Source organism: Sinocyclocheilus rhinocerous, unplaced genomic scaffold, assembly GCF_001515625.1.
Source record: "Sinocyclocheilus rhinocerous isolate Xijiao unplaced genomic scaffold, SAMN03320098_v1.1 scaffold77, whole genome shotgun sequence".
Lineage (NCBI taxonomy): Eukaryota > Metazoa > Chordata > Actinopteri > Cypriniformes > Cyprinidae > Sinocyclocheilus > Sinocyclocheilus rhinocerous.
Genome location: NW_015635045.1, coordinates 579,532 through 598,566, shown reverse-complemented (window position 1 = coordinate 598,566; position 19,035 = coordinate 579,532). Strand labels below are relative to the sequence as shown.

Below are 19,035 nucleotides of genomic sequence, written 5' to 3'. Positions count from 1 at the left end.
TTTGTCTTCATTGAATGTCTTGATAAATGGATGCTGTTATATACGCCTTGCCCCCCTGCACGTGACGTCAGCGGGGACATATGGCATAATATTGGCCTGATTAAATTGATCTGCTGCATGTGGCAGTGGTGTTGATGGAGTTAGAGTTGAAGTTAGCCTCACTGCTGCCTGTATCAAAACAGGGAATTTTAATTACAGTGATACAGGCCAGATGGGCACAGTTCTCGAGTATGAAAACCTGATGAATCTTCCTTTATTTTGTGAGGTATTAAAAATAAATTTAGCAAACAGCAAGTTTTACACTTATGTCGAATTTTAGAATTAGTTTATTATTCGTACGCCTTGAATATACGCACACAATTATGCATAGATTAATACGTTGCTGTAGACGGACTACCTGTAGCCTATTAGATTTGGTTTTGTTTTGTCTTCATTGACCCTCTATGGAAAATATTCCCAGCAGGTTGCCTACAATATGTTTTCTACAAATAAAAGTAAAACAAATAGATATGCTACTTATAATGCACCTTTACATCACCTTAGTAGCTATATGCTCTTACATGCATGCTTCAGAATGCGATTTTGTAATTGTACAGTTAGGCTATGATCATAAAGGAAGTTTGTTAAATTTGTTTGAAAATAAAAACCGTATAGCTAAATCTCTGCAACGATTTAGATGTAAAAAATGTTATCACAGTGAAAAATTCGTTTCATTATTCATTTTTATATAGGCTAACCAATTAAATATAAACAATTAGGCCTATAACATGGGCGTTTTATTAAATCGTATGTTTTTTTTTTTTCATTTAGTAAAAATTCCATGTTCATGGTTTCACTTTTTATGGTTCCTGAGTTGTATACTGTAGGCTACTTCTATCGCGCACACGTTTCTGTTTTGAATTATTTCCTCTGTCCCCTAAACACACACACACACACACACACTCAATCAGTGTGGTCGCAGTGGCGCGTGCGGGCAGGGGGAGGCCATAAGTTTTTATTTGCAATGTCCTTTGTGTCTGCAGGCACAAGTGTGTGTGTGTGTGTGTGTGTGTGTGTGTGTGTGTTTTGTTGTGCAGTATGCAGAGACGCTCAGGCTGCTCTGGAGGATGGGTGGGGAAATATCATGATGACGCTTTTGTGTGGGTCAGCTCCAACAGCTGTATGTTAACAGGCGGCACATGGTCACTTATTGTCCGCCACAAACCGCCCGAACTCACCAACCGGCATCTGTTGCAGCCATTCCATTTTTTTTTTAAACAACTTATAGGCTAGTATTTTCTGACATATAGACCTGTTTATTATTTTCCCACATTATTAGGCCTGCGGGATTAATAGAAAATATTGGAATATCGAATATAAGAACAACTGCACCTAAATCTTTATGTCATTCCGTGTTTGTGGAAACTAAATGGAATTAATGGAATATATATCTATTCATTGTTACTTATGGTTGTGTGAGTGCGTGTTTGAGGTCGGTCACGCTCGCGAGAGCTCTGCTGTTGTTATGGTAATGAATGACGCGTGCCTCAGAACCCTTTCATTAAGCCATATCACAATGCATCACTTTAATGTCTTTTAAAAGACATCATATATAATGTCTCCAAGACCACAGATATATGTAAATTAATCTTCAAAGTGTGAAGACAACAGTCAGTCAGGAGAAATACCCTGACACTGTAAGCAAACAAAATCACTTTATTCAACTATTATGATTCTATAGCCTAGTTGATTAAGGCGATGATGTGGGAACAAAGGCCCATTTTATGCCACACACTGTGTTGTATCTCATGTAGCCTATTGGTAGAGAAGAATGCCCAAAACATCAGAGATGCGCTGTGTGGTGATATGCTGCAGGCACAAGTGTGTGTGTGTGTGTGTGTGTGTGTGTGTGTGTGTTTTGTTGTGCAGTATGCAGAGACGCTCAGGCTGCTCTGGAGGATGGGTGGGGAAATATCATGATGACGCTTTTGTGTGGGTCAGCTCCAACAGCTGTATGTTAACAGGCGGCACATGGTCACTTATTGTCCGCCACAAACCGCCCGAACTCACCAACCGGCATCTGTTGCAGCCATTCCATTTTTTTTTTAAACAACTTATAGGCTAGTATTTTCTGACATATAGACCTGTTTATTATTTTCCCACATTATTAGGCCTGCGGGATTAATAGAAAATATTGGAATATCGAATATAAGAACAACTGCACCTAAATCTTTATGTCATTCCGTGTTTGTGGAAACTAAATGGAATTAATGGAATATATATCTATTCATTGTTACTTATGGTTGTGTGAGTGCGTGTTTGAGGTCGGTCACGCTCGCGAGAGCTCTGCTGTTGTTATGGTAATGAATGACGCGTGCCTCAGAACCCTTTCATTAAGCCATATCACAATGCATCACTTTAATGTCTTTTAAAAGACATCATATATAATGTCTCCAAGACCACAGATATATGTAAATTAATCTTCAAAGTGTGAAGACAACAGTCAGTCAGGAGAAATACCCTGACACTGTAAGCAAACAAAATCACTTTATTCAACTATTATGATTCTATAGCCTAGTTGATTAAGGCGATGATGTGGGAACAAAGGCCCATTTTATGCCACACACTGTGTTGTATCTCATGTAGCCTATTGGTAGAGATAAACTTTGTCATGTGGGTGAGAGGACAGATGACCAGGTGAGGAAAACAAGCATGCAAATTTGTGATCAGTAGCCTATTAATACAGCAATTGTGCACACCTTTTACAACAAAAGCTTTTATTATAAAGAAGGTCTTTCAGTTAATGATGACCTGAATTAAAGACTTTACCTTCAAGCTGTTGTCCATGAACAAAGACTCTTTATGATAAAAGTCATGTAGTAACAAGTAAATCTCAGGTGTCAAAAATGATAAGCAGATCCTGTTGCAAAACACACACAAAAAAATCCACATCCAGGCACCTAAGCGAGTAAAAAGCCTTTATTCTAAGACATGGCTACATATTAAAAAGACACCATCCCATAACAGGTGTTTTACCTATCCCATCCATATAATGTGCAGCTATAAAAGTAAAACAACTAAAATCAGACAGAACTGAAACAGAAATAGTTGTGACTATCGCATGCAAGGTTGTTTAATCCTTAAATGAAAGCTATGCAAGTTAAGATTGAGTTAAAAGCAATTGACACATGGTCTGGGCTAAAGGCTGGTAGCAGGATTTAGGCATTTGAGATCCCTGACATCTGCACAGACAAGAGAAAGAGAAGCACGTATCCAAAGAGAAAATCTCAATATAGCATTCAAAAGTGCTTAGCTGAAGAGGGCAAACAAGTCAATAAAATAGGAAAAACACTTTCTTCAGAAAACAGTGAAAACGATGCTCTTACAATTTACAGACACAATTCCAATTTTTTTCTTAGAGAGGATTGTTGTTTCTTAAAAAAATCCTTCAGGTCCCACAAATCCATTGGTTTTCCAGCATCTTTTGCATATTTGAACCTTTTCCAACAATGACTGTTTGATTTCGAGATCCATCTTTTCACACGGAGGACAACTGATATGCAACTATTACAAAAGGTTCAAACGCTCACTGATTTTGTAATAGTTGCATGTAAGTCTCTCAGTTGTCCTCAGTGTGAAAAGTTGGATCTCAAAATCATACAGTCATTGTTGGAAAGGGTTCAAATACAGAAAAGATGCTGAAAAACAACAGCTGTGGATCATCCAGGTAACAACAGTATTAATAATCAAGTGTATGTAAACTTTTGAACAGGGTGATTTTTATCATCTATTATTTTCTCTTGTGGACTATATGTAAACATATTTTATGTGAAATATCTTATTCAGGTCAGTACTAAATAGAAAATAACATGCATTTTGTATGATAATGGTAAAATAATTAACGTATTTTGCAGATACTGTAGAGTGTAACATTTTGACCACAACTGTGTGTGTGTGTGTGTGTGTGTGTGTTTCTGTTTCTCTTAAGTTTAATATTTTTAAATGTTTTTTCAGTGTTTATAATCTGAGGACAGGTGGTTTTAGGGAAAGTGAGTGATAATACCATTATTTTAATAAAATAACGAGAAAGTCAATGAAATAGTAAATTTATGTCAAGAACATTTTAATGATAGTTTCTGATTATTTTCACCCTGAAAATGTTGCACTTTTATCATTGTGGGTTTTGTCCCATGTCTCAAGAACCAATGTTTATTTAATCAAAATCAGAAGATCCTATAGTGGATGCATTTTAATAATATTAGACACTTATTCCTATTCCTAATCTAATCATAAAGCATCTGTTAATCTCATTATTTTAGTAAGAGAATGATTGTGTGTTTGCATTAAATTATTGCATGTGTGTTGACTCATTGTCTGTGTAGTGCAGATGGGCAATGACTGATTTGTGTCTTGTAATGTGGGTGTTGGGGGATGGTGGTCCCTTGAGGTGGGACACAAGCGTGGCAGGAGCATGGGAACCCCAGAACACCCTTCACTCCACATGCATACATCCATATTTATGAACCCACATCCAGACATCTCAAATCTCACATATGTGCAGGCCTGCAAAAAGGCACATACACAGACTTTCCTCTCAGTCATTTTTAGTCACCCTGTCCAGTACCTCAAACACCATCATGTTCATCTTAATTAAGATTTCACTAATGATTTAAAAATAATGACTGAAAATCCCTTCATAAATGAAATTAACTTGCACATTCATTGTCCATTCACAATGCTCAGACTCAAAAAATCCGACTTTGCACACATACAACTTCTCACATTCATTCACTCACATCGCCATATCCTCTTTCGAGTCTTTAGATGACACCCGACCCAGGATTTCCACACACGTCATGACATCTGCTCACCCTAGAGACCAGCTCCCATAGGGCACACACACACACACAGTTCATCTGCCTACATTAGTGACCCACACCGGACCAGCATCCTGAGGACACACACTCTCTAACTGCATCTGTTGGGCCTTGAGCCCTTTGGGACGACAGACCAGTCCTTTCACACACACACACATATACACACGTACAAAATCTGCTGGCTTTGAGGGAAGTACTGACCTTTGCCCAATGATCAAACTATGTAAATGTGCGTAGGATCTGAGCTGCTGTGGGTGTTTATGTATGTGCAGCTGCTGTGTTCAAGTAAAAATGACAGGAATAATCTCACAGAAACAAAACTCATATATTCAGACAAGCGCACTGTTGAAAACACAATAAGACAGAGCAGTGTTCTTGAGGTCAGTGTGAGTGGTCATGGGGGATTCGTATTTGAATCTGGCCCGTACATTTTCTCAACCTATTCCCTTCTCTCTTTTTACATCTGTGTCAATGAAAAAGATTAAGAATTTTTTTTAAATGCAATAATATATAATTTGCTGTATTAAATATTAAATACAAAGCATAATAGATATAAATATTTATTATTTACTTTGAGATTTTTCCCAAGGTGTGGACATCTCATTCAGATTTAAAAAAAAATTGTCTCAACACAACAACCAAAACACTTGAACCTATTAGTAGGTGAAAATGAAAAACATTAATATTCATATGTGTTAGACATTACATGTCAGAACAGGTGCACTGAACACACCGCAACTACACAGACACACGACTGGCTCATGCAGTTGAATAGGCTGGAATGACATGGGCCCCACCGTGAAGCTCTGAACCTCTGAGGAGGAAAAGAGGGCCTCACAGCAGAGGTATAGCGTTGGGTTATTAGAGAACCCAGAGTGACAGATGTAGGATAAAAGAGAGGGCAGGAGAATCAGCAGGGGTGAAAGAAAGAGACGAAAAGGTGAAGAGGTCAGCAGACCAACAGAAGAAGGGGAGGAAAAACAGAGATGTACTTGAAAAAGAAGATCATAAAGATCGATAAATCTATCTGCTGTTGCTGTTGCAGTCTGCCTCTTTTGTTCCAGATGGCAGCTGATAGAGGCAGGTTTGATGGAGAAATCACGTCGAACCACACATATACTAACGTTTGGGGTAGGTTTTTGAAAGACGTCTCTTATGCTCACCAAGGCTGCAGTTATTTGATCAAAAATACAGTAAAAGCAGTTAAATTATGATATATAACAATTTTAAATAACTGGTTTCAGAACCAATAACTTCAGAAATCATTCTAATGTGCTGATTTGCTGCTTTTTTCAGGATTCTTTGAGTAATAGAAGTTCAAAAGAACAGCATTTATTTGAAATACAAATATTTTGTAACAAAATAAATGTCTTTACTGTAACTTTTGATCAATTTCATGTGTCCTTGCTGAATACATGTCTTTAAAAATCTATTTTTATACATGCACAAAAACAGTTGGAAAATGTTATTTTCATTGTTTTCCTCGAACAAAAAAGGCTTCTTAAAATCAAGACCAGCTTTAACATGGACCTGAAAGTTTCAAGTTACAAACTTGAACAGGTAAACAAGTTACCTATCTATTACCTATCAAGTTACCTTGATCTGCCTAATAACTTAAAGCTGCAGTCCATAACTTTTTTTGGTTAAAAATGATCCGGCGTCCGAAATCGCATACTTCCATACTATATAGTAGGCGAAAAACAGTATGCGAGGCGAGTAGTATGTCCGAATTCATAGTATTCGAAAAACAGTAGGCGAGAAGTACCCGGATGACCTACTACTTCCGCCCGAATTCCGTAGCATGCATACGATGGACACTTTACTATCCCATGAGGCCACGGGAGAGGAGGCGTCATATTCGAAAATGGCGGAAGGCGGCGACGCGGCTCTTTTCAAGTGTAAGTACCTCAGGGAAAAACGTTGTTCATTGTGGTTAAATTGCACTTGTTTAACATGATCTAAGTGAACGGCTGACTTGTTGAAAGTTTAAACATTGTGAATCGGCTGTAAAAAGATGTTTAATCATTGTTATTACTGAGCACATCAAGTTAACGAACAGATCCAGCTAGTGTCAATGCTTGTTAACTGCTTTTTTAACGGAGACGTTCGTTGTTAAGCAGTTTAATGAGATTAGAAAATTAAATAAAAAAATTCCCCCTCTTTTACTAATATTTAGTTGATATTTTGTTAGCTACATACTAAGCTACTGTTAATAAATATGCCACAGCTTGTCAATGTAGCATTAATGGATTGATAATGACTAATGGTTACTGCTTTGACATTACAGGGACTGATGAACACACTCAGCTCCTTATTCAGTGGAGAGCGGCTAATGAAGCCCTCTTCACTGGAAAGCTTAATGCTGCCATCAAAGGTTGAGAGTAAGTAAAGTAGTTCGTTCAAATCCAAATGTAATACCTACTAAGCAGTATGCGATTTCGGACGCACCCATACTCTTCAGAACATTAGATCCATCCGCGCTGGAGCCGTGCCGACTCACAACCCATGCAAGCTAGATAATTCCGCACCCAGCTGCAATTCCAGGTTTTCAAACAGAGATGGCGTCAACGAGGCAAAACTTACGGACTGCAGCTTTAAAATAAATGCAAGAGAAGCTGTTTTCAAACCCAAATGTCAAAAAAAATATATATATATAAAACCCGCAGCTGAATGTAACCTAAACCGAAAACAAAACCTATTATTGTGTATCCGGTGTGCTGTCCATTAGATGGTCTATAAGATGAATGACTGGTACATTATACAGACATATTCACAATCTGTAGACAGACACAATATTTTTTTTTTTTCAGCAGAATTCCCTAACCACACAATAGGGCTACCAGCTGCCGTCTTACACACGCACAAAGCATTCTCAACCACAACCCTACATCAGCACACACACCCAACACCACACTGCATCAGAAACACACACACACACACACACACCAGCAGCTGTTTAAGCAGAGCTCTTCAGCCCTGGAGAGCTGGAGAACAATGCTTGAGTTTTAATCACTTCTCCTTCACTCCTGCCTGCAACTTCCACTGAGAAGCTGGGTGTCCATGTCAGTATTTCAATATATAGTATAGACACAAAAATGTGTGTCCAAAAAGGAACATAAAATCAGTAGATCTTAAAATACACACTAAACGTTCAATTCAAACTTTCAGTTCAAATTTATTGAAATATCTGGCTCACTTATGGAGCTGTTTTCATTTAGAAACCAAACACACACACGCACACAAACCTCAAGCTGCTGGAAAACCCAATGACTTTGAAGAAACACGTGCAGAAAAAGAATCATTTGAAAACCATCGTGAGTGTAAATTAAAAGACACACTGCCCTCTAGTGACAAAACAACAGCATTAACAGTTTCGAATATGAAATTCAGTTCCTGAAGATGTACATTTGACCCAGTTTCTTAAATCATTGTGCACAAGCATACAAAATTTTTTTTAAAAGATACACTGGAAAAGAATGTCCTACTATACAAAATATGAGACCTATTTTAATGAGATCCAGATGCCTCAAACCTTATTTTACACCGTATACTGGTCTTAGAAAAGTTTTAGTTGTCCTTATTTAAACAACATTATATGTGACTGCATGTACTCGTGTATATATAATGTTTCCTGTCTGTGAAAGTTAATAACATCAAATATCACAGAAGCATTGTCTCTCACAGAGTTGTAATAAATATGAAACATGTCTGTGAGTAAATAGAACACACTCCTTGCAGCAGCATTAGGATGATAAACTTGCTACAAATACACCTCATTCTCATAACATCCAAGAGATTATCATGACTGATTACAGAATTTTTAAACAATGACTTGAAATGCCTTGTCTGTCATCAGAAATGTCTCTGATTTCTTTTTCTCCATAAAATATCCATCAATGGTCACCAAAACTCAAATCCTCAAAATCTCTTCTTTTGTGTTCTGCAGAAGAAAGTAAGTCATACAGGTGTGGAACAACATGAGGGTGAGGAAATGATAACAGAATTTTCATTTTGGGGTGACCTATCTCTTTAACTCGTCGACAGATGTTACATAAAATGTATACATCAGTGTCAGTCCTGTAAATGTCCTCGCAACAGGTTAATTTCAACAATCCCAAATTTCAGGGAATGAAGAAAAAAAGTTCTATTTTGTTGTGGAAGATGATATTACTATAGGCACAAACAAAATCCCTTTGTGGTCACACTATTGTTTTCACTTCACCAAAGTCTGTCCTATTGATAAACAGACTAGGGACAAATGTTAACATCTTTGCATTTTTGAAAAACAAATCAAAAGCGTCTTCTAAAATAGTCGTCTTTATCTTTGCACTTAATCACAGTATTTTGACACCCTGACATTGTGCCCCCCTGATGGCCACCAAGGTTCCAGTAGCCGGGTTTCCATCCAAAGTTGCGAATTTAACTTATGCGCAAAACCGAAATATCGCATAAAACATTTGCGAACAAGCATCGTTTCCATCCAACAAGTCAAAGAGAACAAAATCGTCACTTCCTGATAAATTGGTACTATAAATCACTATATAATAATTTTATATATAATAAATTACTTTATTATATATATTGTTTGGTGTTTCCATCACTCGTTTCTCATGCGATACTTCAAAATGCGCATTAAAATAGGGTGATGGAAACAGCTAGTGAGAAGGTGTGTCCGTCTATATCACACGTTTGTAGCCATCATATCAACAATGCGTCACACACTGTGTCGTCATTTGATTGCTAAACACAAATTTCACAATGCAGGTTTGCCGTTGACCTTTTCCTGCAGTATTGTTAGCGCGCCGGAGGCAAAATCTCGCAACACTTGCACAGTGTCCCTCTGTAGCTGCAGCGATTCTCGTGCAAACTCCTGTTGCGTCTCTGCTAGCTGCTGCACTGACTCCGCAAGCAGCTCAAGCGAACGGGAGACGGTGGCTAGAAGAGCATTAGCGGTGTGCTGCTCCTGCACGCTGAGGCTTGCGTTGTGCACTAACTGCTCACGTGAACTGTCTGGCTCCACCCCTGAGAAAGACGGGGGTCTTTTAGTAGAAGCGGTGGCTGTTGAGGAAACGTGTCCAGCACTGCCTCTAGTTGCAATTCCATCCACCTCAGAGTATGAGTTAGTGACAGATGCCATAGAGGATGATGGGAAGAGGTCACGGTTGTCCTCATCGGAGTCTAAGTGAGATTCGGGATCTGTGATCAAACAAGTAAACAGTATACATCACATGATCATTTGCTTCTGATAGACATATACACACAAATATATGTATAGTTTTTTTTATAAAGCTTTTATAGAGCTTATAGAGAAATATGTGCATCAAAAACATCATGTGACTTTGCCTCAAGTCATGTGACTGAAAAAAAAGGAAAGTCTATGCTGTCTATGTTGTTAATATCAGACATGAGGCATCTGCCAGCAAACATGACGTTCATCAGTTTTGTCTGCTCGCTTTAAAAAGTAATGTATTATATTTATTAAAATAGCAACTGTGAATTCCCCAGGGGCTACAACTTCCTTTCACGTCAGTTTTCCTAGAAGAGATTTTTTGTTTTGAACAGATGGGATGAAATTATTGCTTTATATGCAAATTGTTTTTGTAATATTCAGACTTTTTACAGAAATTCAATTTACAATGTAATGGAAAAATACACTGTTATCAGGGGTCAGGTTAATGTTTTTTGTTTTTTTTGTTGAAGAAATGAATACTTGTATTAAGCAAGGATGCATTAAATTGATCAAAAGTGATTGTAAAAACATGTATAATACAAAAGATTTATATTTTAAATAAGTGCTGTTCTTGGAATGTTTTATTCATCAAAGATGAATCCTGAAAAAGTTTTTTATTAACTAAAACTATTTTCAGTGTTTCAGCATATTAGAATGATTTCTGAAGGATCATGTGACACTGAAGACTGAAGTAATGGCTGCTGAAAATTCTGCCTTGCTATCACAGGAATAAATTTCATTTTATATATTTAAATAGAAAACAGTTCATTTAAATTGTTATAATAATAATTCATAATATTACTGTTTTACTGTATTTTTTGATAGAATAAATAGTCGTGATGAGCGTAAGAAACATCTTTCAAACAAATCCTACGACCCCCAAACTTTATAACATTAGTGTTGCTTTTGAAAACATGGTTGATGGTTCATTATTGAGATCAGAGGAAAATATGTGAATACTTAAAGTGCACTGAAAATTCTTGCAGTGAACTTTTCCTGGTAACGGATCGCTGATGTGTACAAAATCATTATTAAACATCAGTGATAATTATCCACTGAAACGCTAAATCTATTGAAAAAGAGAAAGGAAAACTTGAAATCGCATCATATGACCCCCTTTAATATGATCCAACTGGAATATTTTGAGTTTGTTTACCTCCAGGTTTGGAGTTATCATACTGCATCTCACCCCCAGATCCACTTGTAGTAGCAGGCATTCCTCCCACATCCATTCCTCTGCTCGGGGAACTGTTGACCGACCCCATCCCCATAAACCCTCCATCCTCCTCTTCCTCATCCTCACCCACAGTCTCTTGATCATCACCGTGACTGCGAGATCTGGACCGCTGTGTCGCTTCCCACGGTCTCTTGTCCAGTTCGAGGATGGATTCTACGATGACTTCCATCGGGGACAGTTCAATATTGGACCGTGCCAATCTTAGGGACACAGAAGCACCGGTCCTCAGGGCGGCCACTTTACGTTTCGTGTCGCATTTAAGGTCTGACCATTTCTTGATCACCTCCATGATCTCTCTGTCACACTCTCCAATCTCATTAACACGCGCCGTGATCTCAGCCCATTTCCTGCGCTTCACGTCAGAGGGAACGCCGGCGTTAAACTGACCTATGCACACGAAAACAAAAGTATTGGAACATTTTCATTTACTATTTATTGGTTTTATAGGGACAACTAAAATTACTGGTGGTTTGCTGCACTAAGTGAACTTTTGCTTGTCAAAACGAGGTAAAACTCACCCACAACAATGTGGCGGTTCTTCCGCACTTCGTCCAGCAGGATGTGCACTTCACTGAAGGAGAAACGTGCCTTTCTCCTCTTGAAGCGCACCATGTTGTCTTGTTTGAGGTAGAGCGAAGACACAGACATCTTCACAGCAGAATATCACTCTTTTCAGCTACGGGGAGTCTGTGTTCAGTGTAGAAATTACATAAAAATTTTTTTTTAAAAATGCCATTCAATTAGTTCTACAAACTGCATTGTACAATATTTGATTTTCATCTTACGTTTTGGCCATATAACAATATAACAATACATATAACAATATCTGACCAAATCTCAGATATATATATATATATTTTTTTTTTTTTCCCCCCCCAGACTAATATTTCATATATCAGGCTTTGCATGGTTAAACGCAAGAAACATTTACTTGTGTTCTAGAGCCTACTTAAAACGTGAGAAATTATCTACAACAATTTCTTTACAATTTATGTTGCAGAATTGACATAACATGGTCATAACACCGAATATATAGCAATTATTTAAAAATACCTAAATAAAACTATAAAACTCAACACTTACGGAAAATAAAATATTGGAAGAGTCCTTCACTTCATTTTATTTATCTATTTACAACTGTTATAATTATTCATATATACACATTCAAGCGATCACTTCTGAATAACGTCAAAGTGGAAACGTTGCCATTTAAAAAAAACCTAATGGCACTGTAAAGTTGAGGTATGACTCACGTCTCTTAAATCAGTACATAAATCACGTACAACTAAACTAAAGATCCATATCCCCCTGTAAGGTGAGCATGCAGTGAACAACAGCGTCACCGTGAGTGCAAAATAGTTCACATTAATTATTGACATCAATAATTCACTTGGTTTTCAGCTACAAGGTGATCTTAACACATGATGAATGTGACAGAAGGAAGAGCAACTAAAACATTCATCCATTCATTCAATCACGAGCGTATATTTCCATCGAGGTGTACTAAAACTGTAGTTGCATAATTACATCGACATAACGATCACGCGTTCCGTCTTTGTGCCGAGAAGCAGCGCCGTCGTTGTAAAGCAACTGAATTACATTAACGTTAAACCAAACACAAGCATGCCCAAGCAGCACACAACTATTGTCCAGTACAAATAATTCATGTTTGTCTACATAGAATATCATTTTTGTCATAACGAAACAAAACGCTTGGATGCGGAAGCACATTTCGCCCTCATTTTCTTATTACCTACATCATCACTGTGTCTAGCTATTTAAGCTAGCTAGCTATTTTACACGATATGTGGTATCACAGTCACTTTATCGGTCAGTTTGTAAACTCCTGAAACGCCGTAAGCATATAAAAGTACTTTAAGACTGCAAATGCGTGGCATAAATACCTCAGAGTAGTCAAATGTAATCAATATTTTGCGTTGCGCCCAGATATCCAGAAACTTCGTAGAAAGCGGCGTATGCGCTGCGCCTGCGCACTTGCTCGCCTGTTCTCCGTGGCGTAGAAGGGTGGGTGTAGTTACCAGGTCTGACCGCTCCTGTATCAGTGGCGCTGGTGCTCACTAACCCCAACAGGTTCAGTAGACACGCTTTAGCTAAAACTGACGGTAATAGTCCATTAAAAAAACATTTCGCGTTTTTATGAATATATTTAGGTTTTATTTATAGCTATTGGAATTAAATGTAAGCCGGATATATAATATATTATAATATGTAGAAACAAATATTACAGCAATAAAACACATCATTCATCATCAAATTAATCAATAATTAAACTGATGAAAAACACAGACAAGTTTATCACTTTATACTTTTTATTTAATATAAAATTGCATTTGACACTAGATTTTCATGATGAATTTGTGGCAATTTTTTACTCCTTTCCCCCATTGGCTTCATGCACAAATGGCACCAACTGACATGAATATGTAATACAGTTTTGCATATTTGTGACTGCACCTAGACTCTTCATTAGAGCATATTTGTTAATTTTCTATGACACATTTATTGTAATTTTCTTTCTTTGGTTAGTTTTTTGTTGAACAATGCTACTAATTGGCTAAACGGCACTTAAAAAATTGTAAAAGTAAAACTTGTAGAGAAAAAAATGGCAAGTGAAGTGACCCACATAACCCCAGTGGCTGACCAGCTCCATGCTGGTGTTTCTCTGGAATTAGTGCTATACAGTGTGAGAAACAAGAGAGCGAGAGCAGTGTAAAGCATAAAGTCATTATTGTATATAAGCACTGAACTGATTGTTTCGATCTGAACTATCTGCAGGCCTTCACATCGCTCAAGAGTACATTGTCAGCTGCAGCCACTGTGAAGAGACAGTTTATTTTATAATTACATATCACAGAACATTTGATCCTCGGTAAATTTGATACTAATTTTAAGAGAATGTCAACATTTTCTTACCTCCTGAACATTCACCTTGACTGTGCCATCATTGTCTTTGTCAAGAGTCTTGAAGGCACCTGGTGTGAACATATGACACGAGTCAATATGTTTTAATGCTTCATTAAAGAATCATTTCATTTATTCTGTATAAATTTACTGACACATAGCTAAGAGGTTTAAAATCACATTTTAAAGATAGTTTACACTACGCAAACACACTTTAACTTTCAGATCCAAAGAGCCATCCCAGAGTCTAAAACGACAATTTATTAAAACAGAGCTGAAAAACATCTAATTCCAAAATTACTGGATTTTTAGACCTCATCAATTTGATCTCTTTTATATACATACTCAAAGAATTAACAAAATAGGCGAAATTTCCCAAAGCCTGCAGGGGGAGCAAGAAGTAATTGAATTGAGTAAATTTGACAAAATACCCTCAATTCCTCAACAGCTGCCCTTAAAAATGCATGAAAATGAATTAACGAACAATGTTTTCTCTCTTGTTTTGACATGTTCCAATAGTCTTTAGGTTACTCCAGAGAGTTTTGATACTTGCTATGGACCTTTTTCACATTTCCGGTTTTCTCAGCAGCGGAAGTCGTCATAGTTGAATTAACTTGAAGAGCAGTGAATGGGAGAGTACCACAAATATAATGTTTTGCTTTCCCATTTGCTCAAATAGCAAAAGAAAAACTCCACGATAGTGTTTTCATGACTTTCAATAAAAGGAAAAAAAAAACTGAGAGACTGATAACGGCAGTCAGAAGAGAGAACGATGTCAAATTTACCGTCCCTCCCATAGACGCTGCATTAGAAACACCCTCGCATTAGTGTTAACTACTTATTTTTGTAATTTGATACAAAGGTGATATAATACAAATTATAGTGTTATAAATGTATACACATTTAAAAAATATATATATATATATAAAAAACTTTCAAGGATTTATGATGCTGATGACTGTTAAGCATGTCATCACAGTCTTGTGAAAAGGGTCCATTGCTAATCAGAGACATGTGGCAATGGGGGAGGGGAAATTCTAATTTTAGAAAGCATTTTATTGGACAAACACTTGTAGTGCTTGTGTGTGCAAGCAGAGTCATCATTCAACTAGAGCTGTACACTACCACATGGCTTCAAAGCTGACACTGACTAAAGGGCACAAAACTTATATAAAGTGCCTGCATATCTTAAGAGTGAACATTAAAGGGGTCCTATTATGCTTTTTCATTTTTTCAACTTTAGTTAATCTGTAATGTTGCTGTTTGAGCATAAAAAAGATCTGCAAAGTTACAAAGCTCAAAGTCCAATTCAAAGGAGATATTTTATTTAATAGAAATCACTTTTCAAACGTTCATGCCAGACTGGGGAGAGAGGTGTTGTAATAATGTAAAATATGTGAAAAATAATGTGTTTTTCGAACAACCTAGTATGAGAGCCTGTTCTAGTACACCCCCAAAACAAAATCAAGACTTTGTAAAAGAGCATAATAGGACCCCTTTAAGTTAACCACGTAGCTGTCATTTTATTAAATGGCTACTAAACAAGCCATCTTTTAGATTAAAGAAAACAAGATAAAAGTCAGTGCATACATTTCCAGATCCTGTTACTCCCTTATTTCCTCGTCATTTTCTTTGCTCACTCTACTTTATGTACTCCAGAAAGAAACTAATTCACTCTGCTAAAACTATAAACAAAAAAAAAACACCTTATTCTAGAATCGACTTACGGCACATGGCATCAAGTCTCACAAGGCAACCAATGTAATTGTCAAAGTCCATGTTTCCACTCTCATCGCTATACCGGCGAATAATCATCTGAAAGAGCTGATCATTCAAAGGGAAACCTGTCAGAGTTACAAGAGACAGAAAATGATTTAGAGGATGAACAAAGTTCAAATGTGATCACCACAATGAACATATAATTAACGGTCAACCTGCTTTGTTATTATTACAATGTCATAGTATAAGTAAACAAATATTGTGTACTCTTTCTCCATGTTACTTATACCCAGATCTCCTGTTTTATATTTCAGCTAAAGCCTGCAGACGTTTGATTGTTTCAGGACTACTGTTAAAACTACATTTTTCTATCACCACCCATGGTTGTGCATTGTGGGTGTTGTAGTTTCTCTAATTTTTTTGGCAAAAGATAACACCACAGCTCTTTCTGTGTTTTTTCTAGTCATATGGCATCATTTCTACAGTTATATTAAAGTCCATCTTGTCAGTGGTGAATTACCAGCGTTGTTCAGAGCCCATTTCCCACATAGGACTAATATTGTCAAAGATCTTATTTTTACCAATCAATTCTCATGCTATCTTATTAAGCCCTTTATGTCCTAAATATACACACTGATCCCCTAAAGAACACATTAACTGAGATTTATTAATGTCGCCAGTATAGATGGTGATATTGTGATGCACAATGGCTGTTTACCTGCAGCTCTGAAGGCAGCTGGAAGCTCATCTGCTCCAATAGTTCCTGAGCGATCGCTGTCATAACTCTTATAAACTCCCTATAAAACAGACAGCTCATTATGTTAACTGGGTTATCCTGATGTCTTACTGTTTCAGTCATTAATCTATTTAGTCTTAATACAGAGTTTCTGTTGTACAGTCATAGCAAAACATGTAACTCTTTAATCAGCAATATGAATAGACCAAAACACAGCAACTAACAAATACACAGCTTAATAAATCAAAACTCTATTTCCAAATCACACAAAGGCACATCTTCCAGCTGTGGTGTTACATCTTCTACTCACCTGCCATTTCTTGATGTTGTTCCAGAGGTGTTTAAACTCATGGAAGCCCAGTTTACCTGTGCTGTCACTCTGGAGCACAGTGTCAAGATCAAACACCATCAGGCAATCTCAATATCAGCCTCAAAGACTTATGGTATTGGTCGATATTGGATATTCATTGTTTAATTTATATAACATTTGATGTCACTTAATATCTATCTTTCATACTGTACATTATAATGTTGCATTGCCTAAATTCACTCGTAGCATCTAAAATAGGATGTCTTCAGACTGACTGGAAACTTCCAGGTAGGCCCTTTAGACACCTCTGATCTAAAATTACTGATTTTATGTTTTATTTTTATTTAAATTATACAGCCATTTACAAGTTATCCGCCATGACAATAATTATCACTTTGTCAGTATTCACCAGAATTGTTGTAACAGATTTTCTACTAAAATCACTGTGAAAAATGCGAACTCCATCTTTGTTGGTTTGTATTAGAACAAGTGTTCAGATCAAATGAGGCAGGATACATCCATGACAGCCACCATACTTCTACATGACTCGATGGTAAAGCCATCTGTCTTCAGATCACCATCTGCAACAACACAAAGGGCAGAGAGAATCAGCATCATGTAGCAGCAGACATCAGGCTACACACACATACACACATATACCACTCACGTTTGGAAATGATTTTGTTGAGGATATTCATCAGTTCATTGGGGCTTACTTCCATGTCCTGAAACCAAAGGAAACGTTTACGATAGCCAGTGTTTAATGTACGTATTGGTGTATATATGAATATTTGTTTGTCTAATACTAACCTCTCCAGCGAGCTGCTGGAACACTCTGCGGAACTGCTTCTCTTCTTCAGACTCATTGGCCTCAGCATAAGCCAGCGGTCTGCGGGGTGGGGGCTGGGGAGGGTTGGCAATAATATCAGCATCTCAAATGCACATCATTTTCTCTCCACACTTTATAAGCACAACCCTAATGCAAATATTCTTAATGTTGCAAGAACTCTCGATCACTCATATTTTGACTAAGCAATCCAGTGACTCTCTAGCTGACATAATGGACCAATGTGCTTTACTCTACAGCATCTTTAAGATACAGATATTACTTCACCACAGATTTATATTCAGTTTGATATACATTATCAATGTATAAAACTGTAGATATATAAAATCAAATTACAGACACAATATTAAGCATTTAGCTATTTTTTAATACGTGACCCTGGACCACAAAACCAGTCTTAAGTCGCTTGGGTATATTTTCAGCAATAGCCAAAAAAACATTGTATGTGTCAAAATTATCAGCAATTTCAAAAAATTGACCCTTATGACTGGTTTTGTGGTCCAGGGTCACAAATGATTACAAAGTGATCATAAATGCATTCTCTCAATGTGTCTATTGCCCTATTATTGGTATATCAACAAACAATTTCATTGTTTAATCATTATTTCTGTATCAGTAATTGGTAAACTTGTATATATATAACATGTATTTTCAATTATTTATCTACATTTTTTATTAAAAAAGAGATAATTTTTAATTGATTATATTAATTCATTATATATTTACATGCTGATAATTGATAGTTTGATTGATTTATCAATTCATTCAAAAATTTTAACTGAGTAAATAAATATCCCAAATGATTACTGAGTGGCAACTATGGGCCCATATATTTCTTTCCATTAATTATTCACTTTTCAAAGAATTCAAAGAAATAAAGGGATTCTGCAGCAATAATACAGATTTATATTACATTTATATTGAGTGTACACTAGGGCTGAACGATTTTGGAAAATAATCTAATTGCGATTTTTTTTTACCAATATTGCGATTGCGATTTAATATGCAATTATTTTTTAAAGCTCTTTATGAGCTATAAATCATTGTATAGTATGACCAACACACTATTAGATAGATTAAACATAAATGTTCTTTTCTGTAGGCCAGGCCTATATGTTACGATGAAATTAGGTGATGCATGAAGTGATATGAATGACTTTTTTTTTTTTACAATCACA

General features: G+C 36.8%; 2 protein-coding genes across 3 annotated transcripts in view; both read right to left on the bottom strand.

Moving 5' to 3' along the window:
- Window positions 1–9,480: 9,480 nt before the first annotated feature.
- On the bottom strand, window positions 9,481–13,598 carry LOC107746356 (uncharacterized). 2 transcript variants are annotated; one of them, XM_016560522.1, is made up of 4 exons: window positions 13,228–13,598; window positions 11,842–12,010; window positions 11,243–11,710; window positions 9,481–10,052 (listed from the first exon to the last, which is right to left on the bottom strand). In XM_016560522.1, exons 2-4 carry the CDS (start codon window positions 11,969–11,971, stop codon window positions 9,610–9,612), a joined length of 1,041 nt encoding a protein of 346 aa, XP_016416008.1. In that variant the 5' UTR covers window positions 11,972–12,010; window positions 13,228–13,598; the 3' UTR covers window positions 9,481–9,609. The 2 variants fall into 2 exon arrangements, with proteins under 2 accessions (XP_016416008.1, XP_016416009.1); XM_016560523.1 differs by having other exon boundaries at window positions 11,842–12,013; window positions 13,233–13,598.
- Window positions 13,599–13,639: 41 nt separating this feature from the next.
- LOC107746417 (calpain small subunit 1-like) overlaps window positions 13,640–19,035 on the bottom strand; it is a 10,929-nt gene continuing 5,533 nt past the window's right edge. Inside the window, exons 3-10 of the mRNA XM_016560639.1 lie at window positions 17,821–17,913; window positions 17,678–17,735; window positions 17,527–17,591; window positions 17,011–17,079; window positions 16,683–16,761; window positions 15,973–16,089; window positions 14,258–14,316; window positions 13,640–14,159 (exon numbers count right to left, since the gene is read on the bottom strand). Of these exons, the coding sequence (XP_016416125.1) occupies window positions 14,133–14,159; window positions 14,258–14,316; window positions 15,973–16,089; window positions 16,683–16,761; window positions 17,011–17,079; window positions 17,527–17,591; window positions 17,678–17,735; window positions 17,821–17,913 (567 nt within the window). The 3' untranslated portion in view covers window positions 13,640–14,132. The remainder of the gene's footprint in view (window positions 14,160–14,257; window positions 14,317–15,972; window positions 16,090–16,682; window positions 16,762–17,010; window positions 17,080–17,526; window positions 17,592–17,677; window positions 17,736–17,820; window positions 17,914–19,035) is intronic.